Source organism: Gorilla gorilla, chromosome 4, assembly GCF_029281585.2.
Source record: "Gorilla gorilla gorilla isolate KB3781 chromosome 4, NHGRI_mGorGor1-v2.1_pri, whole genome shotgun sequence".
NCBI classification, from domain to species: domain Eukaryota; kingdom Metazoa; phylum Chordata; class Mammalia; order Primates; family Hominidae; genus Gorilla; species Gorilla gorilla.
The window spans coordinates 112593153-112611090 of NC_073228.2; the positions used below are offsets into that span (position 1 = coordinate 112593153).

Below are 17938 nucleotides of genomic sequence, written 5' to 3' on the forward strand. Positions count from 1 at the left end.
ATATACCTGGGAGGTGAATTTCTGGATCATATGCTAACTCTATGTTTTACCTTTCCAGGAACTGCCAAACTCTTTTCCGCAGTGGTTGCACCATTTAATGTTTCGGCTAGCAAGGGATGAAGATTCCATTCTCTTCAGTGCTAAACTATATGTCTGTCTTTTTTGATTAGAGACATTCTAATGGTGTGAAATAGTTATCTCATTATAGTTCTGATTTGAATTTTCCTGATATATTGAACATCTTTTCATGAGCCTATTGGACATTTGTACATTTTTCTTAGAGAACTGTCCATTCAAATCCTTTGTCCATTTTTTTGTTCGTTTTTCTTATTATTGAGTTGTAAAAATTCTTTATGTCCTCCATCCAGAAGTTCCTTATCATATATATATACACACACACATATATGTATATACATATATATATGATTTGTAAATATTTTCTCCCATTCTGTAGGTTGTCTTTTCACTTCTTGGTGGTGTCCTTTGAAGCATGGAAGTTTTAAATTTTGATGAAATCCAACTAATGTGTTTTTATTTTGTCATTTGTGCTTTTGTTGTTGTATCTAAGAAACCATTGCCTAAGCCAAGGTTACAAAGATTACTTGTATGTTTTATTCTGAGAATTTTATAGTTTTAGCTCTGATACTTAGGTATGTCATCCATTTACAGTTAATGTTTTGTGTGCGGTCTAAGGAAGGCATCCTGCTTCATTGTTTTGCATGTGGAAATCCAGTTGTCCCAGAACCAGTTGTTGAAAAGACTTTTCTTTTCCAATGGAATGGACTTGGCACCCTTGTAGAAAATCACTTTACCATAAATGTAAAGATTTGCATTTGGCCCCTCTAGTCTATTCCATTGATTTCTATGTTTATCCAGATGCCATTACCATAGTGTGTTGATCACTGTAGCTTTTTAGTAGGTTTTGAAATCAGAAAGTGTGAATCTTCCAACTTCGTGCCTCTTTTCAAGTTATTTCATATTATTTTGGCTCCCTTACTTTTCTATATAGATTTTAGGATAGCTTGTCAAGTTCTATAAAAAAGCTAGCCGAGATATTAATATGGATTATGTTAAATTTGTAGATCAAATTGGAGAATCTTTCTTAACAATATTAAATCTTTTGATCTGTGAACATGAATATTTCAATTTACTTAGTTCTTTTAAAATTACTTTCTTTTTTGAGACGGAGTTTTGCTCTTGTTGCCCAGGCTGGAGTGCAGTGGGCGTGATTTTGACTCACTGCAACCTCCACTTCCTGGTTAAGTGATTCACCTGCCTCAGCCTCCGAGTAGCTGGGATTACAGGCATGCGCCACCACGCACGGCTAATTTTGTATTTTTAGTAGAGATGGAGTTTCTCCAGGTTGATCAGGCTGGTCCCAAACTCCTGACCTCAGGTGATCCACCTGCCTCAGCCTCCCAAAGTGCTGGGATTACAGGTGTGAGCCACTGCACCTGGCCCTAAAATTACTTTCAACAGTGTCTTAAGCTTACAAGTTTTGCTTTTTTTTTTTTGTAAAATTTATTCCTAAGTATTTTATTCTTTTTTGGTGCTTTTGTAATAGAATTGTTTTCTAATTTCATTTTTGGATTGTTCAGTGATGGTATCTAGAAATATAATTTATTTTTGTATATTGTATAAATATAATTTATTTTGTATATTGACCTTGTACCCTGTACTATTACTTAATTTTTGTTTATATTTTAAATTTTGTGGATACATAGTAGGTATATCTATTTATAGGGTACATGAAATATTTTGATACAGACATGCAGTGTGTAATAATCACATCAGGGTAAATGGGGTATCCATCACCTCAAGCATTTATGCTTTGTGTCACAAACAGTTCAATTATACAGCTTTAGTTATTTGATAATGTACAATTAAATTATTATTGACTATAGTCACCCTATTGTGCTATCAGGTACTAGGTCTTATTCTGTATATATTTTTTGTTCCCATTAACCATCCCAACTTTCCCCCTGCTTCCCACTACCCTTTATAACCTGTTGTAACCATCCTTCTACTCTTTGTCTCCATGAGTTCAAGATTGTCTTTCTGTGTCTGGCTTATTTCACTTAACATAATGACTGTGTCTGGCTTATTTCACTTAACATAACGATCACCAGTTCTATCCATGTTGTTGCAGATAACAAGATCTCACTCTTTTTAATGGCTGAATAGTACTCCATTGCGTATATGTACCACATCTCTTTATTCATTCATCTGTTGATGGACACTTAGGTTGCTTCCAAATATTGGCTATTGTAAACAGTGCTGCAAAAAACATAGGAGTGCAGATATCTCTTTGGTATACTGATATCTATTTTTTTTTTTTGGTGGGGGGTTATATACCCAGCAGCGGGATTGCTGGATTATATGGTAGCTCAGTTTTTAGTTTTTTGAGGAAGCTCCAAACTGTTCTCCATAGTGGTTGTACACATTCCCATCAGCAGCAGTGTTTCAGGATTCTCTCTTTTCTACATCCTTACTATTTGTTTTCTGGTTGTTTTATGGTCTTTTTCCTTTCCTGTCTTCCTGTCTTTCTTTTAGGGAAGGTAATTTTCTTTGGTAGTACGACTTAATTTTACTTTTTTTGTATTCATTGTATGTTTTTTGATTTGAGGTTACCATGAAGCTTGCAAATACTGTTTTATAACCCAGTATTTTAAACTAATGACAAGTTAACATGATTGTATAAACAAACAAGCAAAAAGAAAACTAATGAAAACTCTACACTTTAACTTTGACCCCTCTCCGCTTTTTAACTTATTGTTTCTATTCATAACTCATTGTACTATGTCTTGAAAAGTTGTAGTTATTATTTTTGATTGGTTCATCTTGTCTTTTTTCTGAAGACCAGAGTAGTTTACACACCACAATTACACATTATTATTATAATGTGATAATATTCTTTGTTTTTTTGGTGTACTTACTTCTACCAGTGAGTTTTGTACCTTCAGATGATTCGTTACTGCTCATTAATGTCCTTTTCTTTCTGATTGATTAATCCCCCTTAGCATTTCCTTTTTTTTTTCTTTTTTTTTTTTTTGAGACAGAATTTCACTCTTGTTGCCCAGGCTAGAGTGCAGTGATGCAATCTTGGCTCACTGCAACCTCCGCCTCCCAGGTTCAAGTGATTCTCCTGCCGCGGCCTCCCTAGTAGCTGGGATTACATGTGCCCGCCTCCACACCCAGCTAATTTTTTGTACTTTTAGTAGAGACAGGGTTTCACCATGTTGGCCAGGCTGGTCTCAAACTCCTGACCTCAGGTGATCTACCCACCTTGGCCTCCCAAAGTGCTGGGATTACAGATGTGAGTCACTGTGCTTGCCCCCGCCCCCCCCCCCTTAACATTTCTTATAGGACTAGTGTGGTGCTGATGAAATCCTTCAGCTTTTGTTTGTTTGGGAACATCTTTATTTCTCATTTATGCTTAAAGGATATTTTCACCAGATATGCTATTCTAGGGTAAACGTTTTTTTTTCCTTCAGCACTTCAAATATTTCATGCCACTCTCTCCTGCCATGTAAGATTTCCACTGAAAAGGCTGCTGCCACACATGTGGGATCTCCATTGGATGTTATTTGTTTCTTTTCTCTTGTGCTTTTAGGATCTTTTCTTTATTCTTGACCTTTGGGAGTTTGATTATTAAATGCCTTGAGGTAGTCTTTACGTTAAATCTGCTTGTTGTTCAATAACCTTCTTGTACATGAATATTTACATCTTTTTCCAGGTTTGGAAAGATCTCTGTTATTATCACTTTGAATAAACTTTCTACCCCTATCTCTTTCTGTACCTCCTTTTTAATTCTAATTACTCTTAGATTCCCTTTTTTGGCTGGACATGGTGGCTCATGCCTGTACTTTGGAAGGCCAGTACTTTGGAAGGCCAAGATGGGAAGATTGCTTGCACGTAGGAGTTTGACAGCAGCCTGGGCAACAAAGTGTGACCCCTTCTTTACAAAAAAATTTTAAAATTAGCTAGGCATGGTGACACATACTTGTAGTCCCAGCTACTCAGAAGGCTGAGACAGGAGGATCTCTTTAGCCCAGGAGGTTGAGGCTGCAGTAAACTGTGATTGTGCCACTGTACTCTAGCCAGAGGGAGACCCTGTCTGGAAAAAAAGAAAAACTTTCCCCTTTTGAGGCTATTTTCTAGTTCTTGTAGGCATGGTTTATTCTCTTTTTTTCTTTTTTTTTTTTTTTTATGTTCCCTCTGACTATTTTTTGTGCCACTGTACTCCAGCCTGGGTGACAGAGGGAGACCCTGTCTGAAAAAAAAGAAAAAAATTCCCCTTTTGAGGCTATTTTCTAGTTCTCATAGGCATGGTTTATTCTCTTTTATTCTTTTTTTTAATTGTTGTTGTTCCCTCTGACTATTTTTAAATAGTCTGTCTTCAAGCTCACTAATTCTTTCTTCTGCTTCATCGATTCTGATATTAAGAGACACTGATGCATTCTTCAGTGAGTCAGTTGCATTTTTCAACTCTAGAATTTGTGCTTCATTCTTTTTATTTATTTCAATCTCCTTGTTAAATTTATCTAGATAGAATTCTAAATTTGGTCTCTCTGTTATCTTGAATTTCTTTGAGTTACTTTAAAACAGCTATTTTGAATTCTCTGTGTTAAAGATCCCATATCTTTCAGGCCAGGATTGGTTCCTGGTGCCTTAATTTAGTTTGTGTATGGAGATCCTGTTTTCCTGGATGGTCTTGAATCTTGTGGCTGTTCGACAGAGTCTGTACGTTCGAGAGTTAGGTATTTATTAGGTATTTATTGTAGTCTTCACTTCTGTGCTTTGTTTGTACCTGTCATCCTTGGGAAGGCTTTCCAGGTAATACAAGGTACTTGGGTGCTGTGATGTAAGCTGTATCTGTATTAGGGGCCACTTCAAGCCCAGTAACACTATGATTTAAGCAGACTTGTAGGGGCACTGCCTTTGTGGTCTTGGATAAGATCTGGAAGGATTCTCTACATTACCAGCAGAAACTCTTGTTCCCTTTCGTTACTTTCTCCCAAACAAATGGAGTCTGTCTCTCTTTTGAGTCACCTGGAGCAGGGGATGGGGTGACACAGTCACCCATGTTGCTACCAGTACTGGAATTGCACTGGGTCAGACCTACAGCCAGCGCAGCACTGGGTCATGCCCAAGGCCTACTGTAATCGCTACCTGACTCCTGCCTATGTTTGCTCAAGGCACCTGAGCTTTATAATCAGCATGTGGTGAAGCCAGCGAAGCTTGTGTCCTTTCCTCAAGGGTGGTGAGTTTCTGTAGGCTCCAAGTGGGTCCAGAAATGTTGTCTGTTAGCCAAGGAGTAGAGTCAAAACCTTAGAAATCTACCTGGTGCCCTACTCTACAGCTAAACTGGCACTCAAGCCATGAGACAAAGTCTTTCCCGCTCTTCCCTCTCCTTTCCACAAGTAGAAGAGCCTCTCTCCCTGGCCACCACAACCATAGGCCCACAGGAAGTACTGCCAGGCTACTGCTGATGTTGACGTGAGGCCCAAGTTTCCTTCAGTCAGATTGTGGTGAATGCTGCCAGTCCTGGGACTTACCCTGCAGGGCAGTGGGCTCCTCTCTGGCCAGAGCAGGTCTAGAAGTGCCACCTAAGAGGCAAGGCCTGGAATTGGGGGCCGTAAGAATGTGCTTGGTGCTCTACCCCACTGTGTTCGAGATGGTCCCTAAGGTGTAAGACAAAGTCCCCTTAATTTTCTTTTTGTTTTTCTCAAGCAGAAGGAGTCTCTCACCATAGCCACCACAACTGGGAATGTGCTAGGTCTCACCTGAGGTTAGCATGTCTGAATCTGACCCAGGGCCCACAGCGTACTACCCGGGTATCACTGCTGGTTATTCAGGGACCAGAGGCTCTTAAGTCAGCAGGTGATGAAGCCTGCCGGAACTGGGTCCTCCCTTTCAAGGCAGCGGGGTTTTTTTTGGCCCAGGTTGTGTTTAGAAATGTCATTCAGGAGGTAGGGCCTATAATAGGGGTCTAATGACTGCCCAGTGCTCTATCCTACTGTGGCTGAGCTGGTATCCAAGAGGCAGGACAACATTCTCTTTACTGTTTGTCTCCTCTCCTCAAGCAGAAGGATGGAGTCACTTTTGTTGCTGCAAGCTGTGCTGGCCGGGGTGCAGAAGGGGTGTTGCAAGCACTCCTGTAGCCTCCCTCTCTCATGTCTCTCTAGGTTGCTGAAACTCAAGTTCTGCCTGCTGGAATGGGCAATTCCCCTCCAGCTATGGCTGGTCTAAATGCTCCCTTCCTGGGTGGGCATTGGCTGAGTTCATCCTGGTTTTGCTTTCTGCTGTGACATGGCAGCAGTGAGTTTATTGCAAAGTCCCACAATCACAGTGCTCTCTTTCTCCTCCAAGCATGCTCTGTGCACCATGTGGCCACTGCTGAGTGATGGGAGAGGACTGGTCTTGATGATTCGAGACTGTGTTTTCTACCTTTTTCAGTACCTCTTTCAGCGATAGGAAGTTAAAACTGGGTACTGTGATTGCTCACCTGATTTTTGTGTGTGTAAATAGTTGTTAAATTTGGTTTTCCTGCTGGCAGGGGGCAGGGAGGCATAATTGGTGGAGGCTTCTAGTCATTTATTTTAATGGTTTTTGTTGCATTACATAGGATTTTCTTTATACAAGATGATGTAATTTGCAAATTAAGATAGTTTTACTTCTTCCTTTCCGATCTGAATGCCCCTTTTATTTCGTTTGTTTCATTGTAATGGCTAAGACCTCTGGAGTAATGTTGAAGCCAACAATAGAGTGGACCTCTTCATCTTGTTTCTGATCTTTGGAAGAAAGTATTCAGTTGTGTTTTTTTTTTTTTAACCCCAAAGAAGAATCTATCATAACTTTTTTTTTTGAAGACTAATTTCCTTTTTATTTAAGAGTTTTTCTCTTTTGTTTACATACACAGATATGTGCTGATTAGAAGGCTCACTTGTGCAGTGTGGAGGATAACCAGTGCCTTACAAAATGGGGTTTGGGAGTGACCTGAAGAATTCACATGAAGCAGTGTTAAAATTGCAAGACTGGGAATTACGGTTACTGGAAACAGTAAAGAAATTTATGGCCCTGAGAATAAAAAGTGATAAAGAATATGCATCTACTTTACAGAACCTTTGTAATCAAGTTGATAAGGAAAGTACTGTCCAAATGAATTATGTCAGCAACGTATCCAAGGTAAGAAGAATAATTTCACTCTTTGTTATTTATAACATTATAATTGTCCTTAAAATGCAATAGCTCATACTATTGAATGAGCATACTTAAGTCAGCATTCTAAAGCAGTGATTCCACAGTTTTACAGAGTATGAAAATCTCACGGAGAAGTTTTTAAAAATTATAAATTTTGGAGTGGCCGGGCATGGTGGCTCACACCTGTAATCCTAGCACTTTGGAAGGCTGAGGCAGGAACATCACTTTAGCCTAGGAGTTTGAGACCAGCCTGGGGAAAGTGGTGAAACCCTGTCTCTACAAAAAATATGAAAATTAGCTGGGCGTGGTAGCATGTGACTGTAGTCCTAGCTACTTGGGAGGTTGAGGTGGGAGGATTGCTTGAGCCTGTTAGATCAAGGCTGCAGTGAGCTGTGGGTGACAGAGTGAGACCCTGTCTCAAAAAACAAAACAAAAAATTCCCTAATTTTTTGTGCCTCTCTGATATTCTGTATTCTATAGCTGTACCTCTCGGATACTCTGACTTAATGGGTCAGGTTTGAGAACCATTGTTACAAATTTTGGTTTCTTTTATTAACTCTTCTGGCTTTGGGTCATTTGAACCTTGCTATTTTTCCCTTTTGCACAAACTTTAGTTATAAACCACTCCCTGAATTCTTCTGTGAATCATTAGTGTTGTGAATCATATGGAATATTTTAGCATGTAGCTGTTATTTGCTATCATTTCAGTATAAAAATATTAGTATATTGTTGAGTTAGTCACTCTTAAAACATCCATTAGATGAATAATGTATTTTTTAAACCCAAGATTATTCTGTCATATAAAAATAAGGGCCAGAATTATACTGTTAATTGTTCTTTGAAAACATTGAAGAAGAAATATTAAACTCTAATAGTTCTTGGATTCTTGCTCTGTTACTTCCAATGTTTTATTTAAATATCATATTTCACTATATTTATTCAAAGTTAAAAATAAATCTTTTTAACTTTAGGATGTTAAAAAAAATTAATCTTCTTTCACTTTTGGGTCTTAGGATTTGAGTAAATTTTAGAGGAAAACTCTGTTACCTGTGGAGACTGTGTATATACTGTGTTTGATCAAGTAAGGAGTTGTGATTCTGTTAAGAACCCAGTAATGTTAATATCTTTAACTTCCTTTCTGGGCCAGTATGTAGTCTGAAGGTAGAGCTGCCAGAGATGGCCACAAAAAATACAGGACACCGTTTGAATTTGCATGCAGTATTTAGGACAAACATACATTAAAAATTATTTGTTATTTATCTGGAATTCAAATTTAACTGGATATCCTTCATTTTATTTGGCAATTTCATCTGTGGGTATAAAGCCTGCTATTATGTTAATGGGAATAGATAGGGAAAGTATTTTTGGTATTTTAAAAGTCACATTTTATTTAATCTTCTTGTTTTTGGTAAGCTACCTGGTGTTTCTGAGTCCAAAGGCTTTCTGCTTCATTTATCCCTCTTGTTTTCTTTTCTCTTTTTTTTTTTTTTTTTTTTTTGAGATGCAGTCTCACTTTCTCGCCCAGGCTGGAGTACAGTGGTGCAATCTTGGCTCACTAAAACCTCTCCCTCCTGGGTTCAGGTGATTCTTGTGTCTCAGCCTCATGAGTAGCTGGTATTACAGGTGTATACCACTACACCTGGCTAATTTTTGTATTTTTAGTGCGGATGGGGTTTCATCATGTTGGCTAGGCTGGTCTTGAACTCCTGACCTCAAATGATCTACCTGCCTCGGTCTCCTGAGCTTTAACGGAGTCATCTGACCTCATAAATCTTGACCTCCCTTTTGCAGGACACTTAGGTTTTAACTTTTCCTCATATGCTAATTGGTTACCACTTATCTGCTTTTCATTTTCTTACATTCTGTTGACATGTCTTATTTGCCATTGTCACATAGTTTCTATTTTCTTTGTTATTGCTAATTTATACATTAAATTAACAGTTGAACAATGGTTGAGAACTCACAGAAAATCAAGGAGTATGTCAGCCTTTCCTCTTTTTTTTTTCTCTTTTAGGATCTTGCTCTGGCATCCAGGCTGGAGTGCAGTGGTACAGTCATGGCTCATTGCAGCCTTGACCTCCCAGGCTCAAGCAATCCTTCCACCTCAGCTTTCTAGGGAGCTGGGACTATAGGCATGCGCCACCGTAACTGGCTAATTTTATTTTTTATTTTATAGAAACGGGGTCTCAGTATATTGCCCCGGCTGACCTTGAACTTCTGGGCTCAAGCAATCCTCCCACCTTGGCCTCCCAAAGATCTGGGATTATAGGCATGAGCCACTGTGACCAGCCATTCTTTCCTCTTAACACAGAAAAACTATGATTTATTCTACCTATAAGTAAAGTCTACCTTTTTTAAAGAGGATTGTGCTTTTCATATTATATCTTAAAAAATCTTTGCCTCATGCAAAGTTAAAGAGTTTTGCCTGTGTTATCATCTGGAAATTTTTATAGTTTTAAGTTTTGTTTGTAGGTCTATGATTTATTTTTATTTAATTTTTGTACATGTGGCAAGCTATGGATTGAAGTTCATATTTTTTTCTTTTTTTGCTTCTGGATATCCATTTGTTCTAACATCATTTGTTGAAAACACTAAGCTTTCTCCATTGAATTGCCTTTGCATCTTTGTTTAAAATCAGTTAACCATAATGCGAGTCTATTTTTGTACTCTTTATTCTGTTCCATTCATATTTTTGTCTATCATGACACCAGTAACACATTTAATTATTTGTTCCTTGATAATAATATCAAAGTCAGGTAGTGTACAGTAGTCATCCCTTATTCATGGGAGATATGTTCTAATATCCCCAGTAGATGCCTGAAGCTGTGGATAGTACTGAACGTCCATTGTTGTCAATCAGAATATGTTTCTTTTCATGCCTTCCACCCAAACATTTAATTCCTTTTCCATCTTAACTAAGCACTTATCACGTACTATGCATATAACTTTTGCAGTTTGAAGTGCAACATCAAAAATTCAAAGGTGCAAATTTCCTTTTTCTTCTTTTTCACAGTTGCGTGGATAGAAGATTCATTCTTACTGTAGCTCTTAGCAAACTCAGCATATGTTTTTTTTCTTTCCTTGAGTTGAGAACTTTCATCCCTTCACCCAAAGGAGACACTTTCTGGCTTCTTTTTGGCATATCCAAATTACCGGCATCACTATCCTTGCAGTTTGGGGCTATTATTAAGTTAAATAAAGGTTTCTTAAACACAAGCACTGCTATAGCAAGGATAACTGAGATGGCTACTAAGTGAGTAATATTCAAGTAGCATATACAGCATGGATACACTAGACAAAGGGATGATTCATATCCTGGGCAGGACAGAGTGGGGAGGCTAGGTATTTCATCATACTACTCAGAGCGGTGTCACCTTAAAACTTACAAATTGTTTATTTCTGGAATTTTTCATTTTTGGATTACGTGCAATCAAAACTGCAGGAAGCAAAACAACAGATTAAGGGGTACTACTGAACTTTTTTTTTTTTTCAAAATTATTTTGTCTTTTCTAAATGTTGTGCATCTCCTTACGAATTTTAGGAGCACCTTACCAATTATTTTTTTTAAAAGGCTACTGGGATTTTGCTTGGAATTATATTGAATGTATAGATAAATTTGGGGAAAATCTATATCTTAACAGTATTGGGTCTTTCAATAAATAAAAATGATATACATTTTAAATTGTTAAAAAATAATTCAACTTTTATTTTAGATTCCGGGGGTACACATGCAGGTTTGTTACCTGGATATATTGTGTGATGCTGAGGTTTATGGTATGAATGACCCCATTACCAAAGTCGTAAGCATAATACCCAATAGTTTTTCAGCCTTTCCCCCCGTCCTTCCCTCTCCCCTCTAATATTCTGTAGTGCCCATTGTTTCCATCTTTATATCCTTGTGTACCCAGTGTTTAGATGCCACTTATAAGTGAGAACATGGAGTATTTGTTTTTTTTTCTTCCTGTGTTAATTTGCTTAGGATAATGGCCTCCAGCTGCATACATGCATACATGATTTCTTTCTTTTTCTGACCATATAGTATTCTATGGTGCATATGTGCTGCATTTTCTTCACTCAGAGCGGTGTCACCTTAAAACTTACGAATTTTCTGTTTTCTGTTTCTACAAAACAGAAACAGGTGTCTGTTTGGTAGAACTATTTATTTTCTTTTGGCTATATACCCACTAATGGGACTGCTAGGTCTAATGGTAGTTCTGTTTTAATTTCTCTGAGAAATCTCCAGAGTGCTTTCTCTAGTGGCTGAACTAATTTGCATTTCCACCAACAGTGTATTAAGTGTTCCCGTCTCTCCACAACCTCATGAGCATGTGTTGTTTTTTTGACGTTTTAATTATAGCCATTCTTACTGGTGTGAGATGGTATCTCATTGTGGTCTTGATTTGCATTTATCTGATAATCAATGACGTTGAGCATTTTATCATGTGTTTGTTGGCCACTTGTATGTCTTCCTTTGAGAAGTATCTGTTAATGTCCTATGCCCACTTTTTAATGTTTTTTTTTTCTTGATGATTTGTTTAAGTTCTGTGTAGAACATTAGTCCTTTGTTGGATGCATGGTTTATGCTTATTTTCTCCCATTCTGTAGGTTGTCTGTTTACTCTGTTGGTAGTTACTTTTGTTGTATAGGAGCTCTTTAGTTTGATTAAGTCCCACTTGTCAATTTTCATTTTTGTTGCAATTGCTTTTGAGAATTTAGTCATAAATTTCTTCCCACAGCTGATACCCAGAATGGTGTTTCCCAGGTTTTCTTCTAGGATTCTTATAGTTTGAGGTCTTACATTTAAATCTTTAATCCATTCTGAATTAATTTTTGTACATGGTGAAAGGTAGGGGACAAGTTTCATTCTTCTGCATATAAAGCTAGCCAGCTATCCCAGCAGCATTTATTAAATAGGGAGTTCTTTCCCTGTTGCTTATTTTTGATGAAAGATCAGATGGCTGTAGGTTTGCTTTTTTTTTTTTTTTAATTTCTGTGTTTTCTAATCTGTTCCATTGGTCTGCGTGTCTTTTTTTGTACCACTACCATGCTGTTTTGGTTATTGTAGCTTTATAGTATAGTTTGAACTTGCGTAACATCAAGCCACTGGCTTTGTTCTTTTTACTTAGGACTGCTTTGGCTATTTGGGCGACTTTTTGGTTGCATATGAATTTTATTATAGTTTTTTCCCAGTTCTGTGAGAAATGACAGTAGTTGGATAGGAATAGTGTTGAATCTGTAGATTGCTTTGGGCTGTATGGGCATTTAATGATATTGATTCTTTCAGACCGTCCGCACAGAATGTTTTTCCATTTGTTTGTGTCATCTGTGATTTCTTTCAGCAGTGTCTTGTAGTGCTTCTTGTACGGATCTTTTATTTCTTGGTTAAATGTATCCCTAGGTGTTTTATTTTATTTTTTTGTTTCTCTTGTAAATGGCATTGCATTCTTGATTTGGCTATCAGCTTGAATGTTATTGGTGTATAGAATTGGTGCTGATTTTTCTAATTTATTTTGTGTCCTGATTGTTTACTGAAGTCGTTTATCAGTTTCAGGAGCCTTTTGGTGAAGTACTTAGGGCTTTGTAGGTATAGACGGATGTCATCCATTAAGAGAGATAGTTTGACTTCTTTTCCTATTTGGATGCCTTTTATTTTTTTCTCTTGCCTGATTGTTCTGGCTAGGACTTCCAGTACTATATTGTATTGGAGTGGTGAGAGTGTGCATCCTTGTCTTGTTCCAGTTCTCAAGGGGAATAGCTCAAGCATTTGCCGTTCAGTATGATGTGGGCTCTGTGTTTGTCATAGATGGCTCTTACTGTTTTGAATTATATTCCTTCCATGCCTAGTTTATTGAGGATTTTTATCATGAAGTGATGATGGATTTTATCAAATGCTTCAATCTCAATCATCAATTGAGATTATTATATGGTTTTGTTTCTAATTGTGTTCGTGTGACAAATTACAGTTATTGATTTGTATATGTTGATCCAACCTTGCATCGCAGGAATGAAGCCTATTGGATCATGATGAATTAATTTTTTGATGTGCTGCTTGATTCGGGTTGCTATTAATAGTATTTCATTGAGGATTTTTGTGTTTACGTTCATCATGGATATTGACCTGTAGTTTTCTGCTTTTGTTGTGTCTTTGCCAAGTTTTGGTATCAGTGTGATGCTGGCTTTTTAGAATGAATTAGGTAGAATTCCCTCCTACTTGATTTTTGGGAATAGTTTCTGTAGAATTGGTACTACCTCTTTGTACATCTAGTAGAATTTGGCTGTGAATCCATTTAGTCTGTTTTTTTTTTTAATTGGATAGGTTTTTTATTACTGATTCAATTTGGAGCTGGATATTGGTCTTTTCAGGGTTTCAGTTTCTTCCTTGATATGGTTTGGCTATGTCCCCACCCAAATATCATCTTGAATTGTAACTCCCACAATTCCCACGTGTTGTGGGAGGTGACTGAATTATGGGAGTGGGTCTTTCCTGTGCTGTTCTCGTGATAGTGAATGAGTCTCATGAGATCTGATGGTTTTAAAAATGGGAATTTTCCTGCACAAGCTCTCTTTTCCTGCCGTCATCCACAGATTTGCTCCTCCTTGCCTTCCACCATGTTTGTGAGGCCTCCCCAGCCATGTGGAACTGTAAGTTCAGTTAAATCTCTTTGTTTTGTAAATTGGCCAGTCTCAGGTATCAGCAGCATGAAAACAGATTAATACAGTAAATTGGTACCAGTAGAGTGGGGCATTGCTAAAAAGCTACCTGAAAATGTGGTAATGACTTTGGAACTGGGTAACAGGCAGAGGCTGGAACAGTTTGGAAGGTTCAGAAGAAGACAGGAAAATGTGGGAAAGTTTGGAACTTCCTAGAGACTTGTTGAATGGCTTTGACAGAAATACTGTTAGTGATATGAACGATAAGGTCCAGCCTGAGGTGGTCTCAGATAGAGATGAGGAACTTGTTGTGAACCGGAGCACAGGTGACTCTTGTTTTGTTGCAGCTAAGAGACTGGTGGAATTTTGCCCCTGCCCTAGAGATTTATTGAAATTTGAACTTGAGAGAGATGATTTAGGATATCTGGCAGAAGAAATTTCTAAGCAGCAAAGCATTCAAGAGGTGACTTGGGTGCTGTTAAAGGCATTCAGTTTCATAAAGGAAGCAGAGCATAAAAGTTTGGAAAATTTGCAGCCTGAAAATGTGATAGAAAAGAAAATCCCATTTTCTGAGAGAAATTCAAGAAATTTGCATAAGTAACAAGGAATTGAATGTTAATCACCAAGACAATGGCAAAAATGTCTCCAGGGCATGTCAGAGGTCTTCATGACAGCCCCTCCATCACAGGCCTGGAGGCCTAGGAGGAAAACATGGTATTGTGGGCCAAGCCCAGGGTCCTTGTGTTACGTGCAGTCTAAGGACTTGGTGCCCTGCATCCTAGCCGCTCCAGCCGTGACTGAAAGGGGCCAAGGTATAGCTTGGGCCATGGCTTCAGAGGGCGCAAGCTCCAAGCCTTGGCAGCTTCCACGTGGTGTTGAGCCTGCCAGTGCATAGAAGTCAAGGATTGAGGTTTGGGAACCTCCTCCTAGATTTCTGAGGATGTGTAGAAATGCCTGGATGTCCCAGCAGAAGTTTGCCACAGGGGTGGGGCTCTCCTGGAGAACCTCTGCTAGGGCAATGTGGAAGGGAAATGTGGGGTTGGAGCCCCCACACAGAGTCCCTACTGGGGCACCACCTAGTGGAGCTGTGAGAAGAGGGCTACCGTCCTCCAGACCCCAGAATGGTAGCTATACCAACAGCCTGCACTGTGTGCCTGGAAAAGCTGCAGACACTCACCAACAGTCTGTGAAAGCAGCTGGAAGGGAGGCTGTACCCTGCAAAGCCACAGGGGCAGAGCTGCCCAAGACTATGGGAACCCGCCTCTTGCATCCGCGTGACCTGGATGCAAGACATGGAGTCAAAGGAGATCATTTAGGAGCTTTGAGATTTGACTGCCCCACTGGATTTCAGACTTGCATGGGGCCTGTAGCCCCTTTGTTTTGGCCAGTGTCTCCCTTTTGGAATGGCTGTATTTACCTAATACCTGTACTCCCATTGTATCTAAGAAGTAACTAAGTTGCTTTTGATTTTACAAGTTCATAGGCGGAAGGGAATTGCCTTGTCTCAGATGAGACATTGGATTGTGGACTTTTCAGTTAATGCTGAAATGAGTTAAGACTTTGGGGGACTGTTGGGAAGGCATGATTGGTTTTGAAATGTGAGGACATGAGATTTGGGAGGGGTCCAGGGTGGAATGATATGGTTTAGCTGTGTCCCACCCAAAATCTCATATTGAATTTTAACTCCCACAATTCCCATGTGTTATGGGAGGAACCCCGTGGGAGGTGACTGAATTATGGAGGCAGATCTTTCCTGTGCTGTTCCCATGTTAGTGAATGAGTCTCATGAAATCTGATGGCTTTAAAAATGGGAATTTTCCTGCACTAGCTCTCTTTTTGCTTGCCGCCATCCACATAAGATGTGATTTGCTTCTCCTTGCCCTCCACCATGTTTGTGAGGCCTCCCCAGCCACGTGGAACTGTAAGTCCAGTTAAACCTCTTTCTTTTGTAAATTGCCCTGTCTCGGGTGTGTCTTTATCAGCAGCGTGAAAACAGACTAATATATTCCTGATTCAATCTTGAGAAGTTGCGTGTTTCCAGGAATTTGTCCATTTCCTGTAGATTTTCTAGTTTGTTTGCATAGAGGTGTTCGTAATAGTCTCTGAGGATCTTTTGTTTTTCTGTGGATCAGTTTTGATGTCACCTTTGTGATTTCTTATTGTGCTTATTTTGCATTTTCTGTTTTTTTCTTTGTTGGTCTAGCTAGTGGTCTATCAACCTTGTTTATCCTTTCAAAGATCAAAGTTTTTGTTTTGTTGTTTATTTGTATGGATGATTGGATATCAATTTCATTCAGTTTTTCTTTGGTTTTAGTTACTTCTTTTCTTTTGCTATCTTTAGGGTTCGTTGTTTTTCTTGATCTTCTAGGTATAGTATTAGATCCTGAATTCGAGATCTTTCTACCTTTTTGGGGTGGTGTTTAGTGCTATATACTTTTCTCTGAACACTGCTCTTGTTGCGTCCCAGAGATTCTGGTATGCTGTTTCTCTATTTTCATTTATTTCAGATAATGTTTTGATTTCTGCCTTAATTTCATTGTTTACCCACAAGTCATTCTGGAGCAAGTTGTTTAATTTCATGTAATTGTGTAGTTTTGAGATATCTTCTTGGTGTTGACTTCTACTTTTATTTCACTGTGGCCCAAGAGTGTTGTTGGTATGATTTAGATTTTTTTTTTTTAATTTACTGGGACTTGTTTTATGGCCAAGCGTGTGGTTGATGTTAGATTATATTCCATGTCAGATGAGAGTAATGTGTATTCTGTGTATGATACATGGAATATTTCCTAGATTTCTGTTAGATCCAATTGGTCAAGTGTTGAATTTCAGGTCAGAATTTCTTTGTTAGTTTTCTGTCTCAGTGATCTGTCTGATGCTATCAATGGGGTGTCGTGTGGCTGTCTGTGTCTTTTTGTAGGTCTAGATGTATTTTTTTTGTGAATCTAGGTGCTTCAATGTTGGGTGCATATATTAAATATAAGTTAAGTCTTATGGTTGAATTAAATTCTTTATCATTAGTATCATTATTACTTCTTGTCCATTTTTTTTTGTTGGTCCAACATTTGTTTTATCTGATATAAGAATAGCTTCACTATTCTTTTTTGTTTTCTGTTTGTGTGATCTTTCTCTAACCCTTTACTCTGTGCCTGTGGGTGTCAACATGTGAGAATGGGTTTCTTGAAGACAGCAGATGGTTGGGTTTGTTTTTTTAATCCGACTTGCAACTCTGTGCCTTTTAAGTGGAGTAGTTAGACAGTTTACATTCAATATTAATATGTGAGATTTTGATCCTATTGTGAAGTCATTAGATGATTACTTTGTAGTTTGTATTGTGTGGTTCCTTTATAGGGCCTGTGTGCATGTTTTTTGGTAGCAGGTATTTTCGTTGTTGTTTCCTTGTTTAGAACTCCCTTAGGTATCTCTTGTGAGGCGACCTGGTATAGAATTCCCTTAGCACTTGCTTGTCCGGAAAATATTTTATTCCTCCTTCACTTATGATGCTTAGTTTGGTGAGATGTGAAATTCTTGACTGGAATTTCTTTTCTTAAAGATGGCTGAAAGTACACCCCTAATCTTTCCTGGCTTACAAGATTTCTGCTGAGAAGTCCACTGTTAGCCTGACAGAGTTTCCTTTGCACATGTGATCTGACCTTTTTCTCAGCTGCCTTTAAGATTTTTTTCTTTAGTTTTGATCTTGGACAGTCTTGTGACAATATATCTTGTTGCTGTTCATTTTGTATAGCATCTCACAGGTGTTACCTGGATTTTTTTGTATGTGGATATCTACCTCTCCAGTAAGATTAGGGAAACTTTTTTTGAATTATTCCTTCAAATATGTTTTCCAGGTTGTTTACTTTTTCTCCTTCTTTCTCAGGAATGACAGTAACTTGTAGGTTTGGTTGCTTTACCTAATCCCATATTTCTCAGAGAGTTTGTTTATTTAAAAAAATTCTTTTTTATTTATTTTTGTCTGACTGCATTAGTTCTGAAGACATGTACTTAGGCTCTGAAGTTTCCTCTGAAGCTTTCAGTTGTCTTTTGAAACTCCTTAAGTGAGTTTTTCAACTCCATAAGCTCTGACTGA

At 38.3% G+C, this 17938-nt stretch overlaps 1 protein-coding gene across 8 annotated transcripts in view; it reads left to right on the forward strand.

Moving 5' to 3' along the window:
• Positions 1-17938, forward strand: part of FER (FER tyrosine kinase) — a 448497-nt gene that overhangs the window by 43462 nt on the left and 387097 nt on the right. For 5 of the 8 annotated variants that reach the window (XR_008679968.2, XM_055387411.2, XM_055387409.2 and 2 more), the window contains exon 2: positions 6923-7188. Coding sequence is in view for 7 of the 8 variants with exons in the window: in XM_055387411.2 (XP_055243386.1) it covers positions 6982-7188 (207 nt within the window). In the remaining variant the exon portion in view is untranslated. The remainder of the gene's footprint in view (positions 1-6922; positions 7189-17938) is intronic. The other 3 variants (XM_055387413.2, XM_055387414.2, XM_055387412.2) reach the window with 1 other exon arrangement.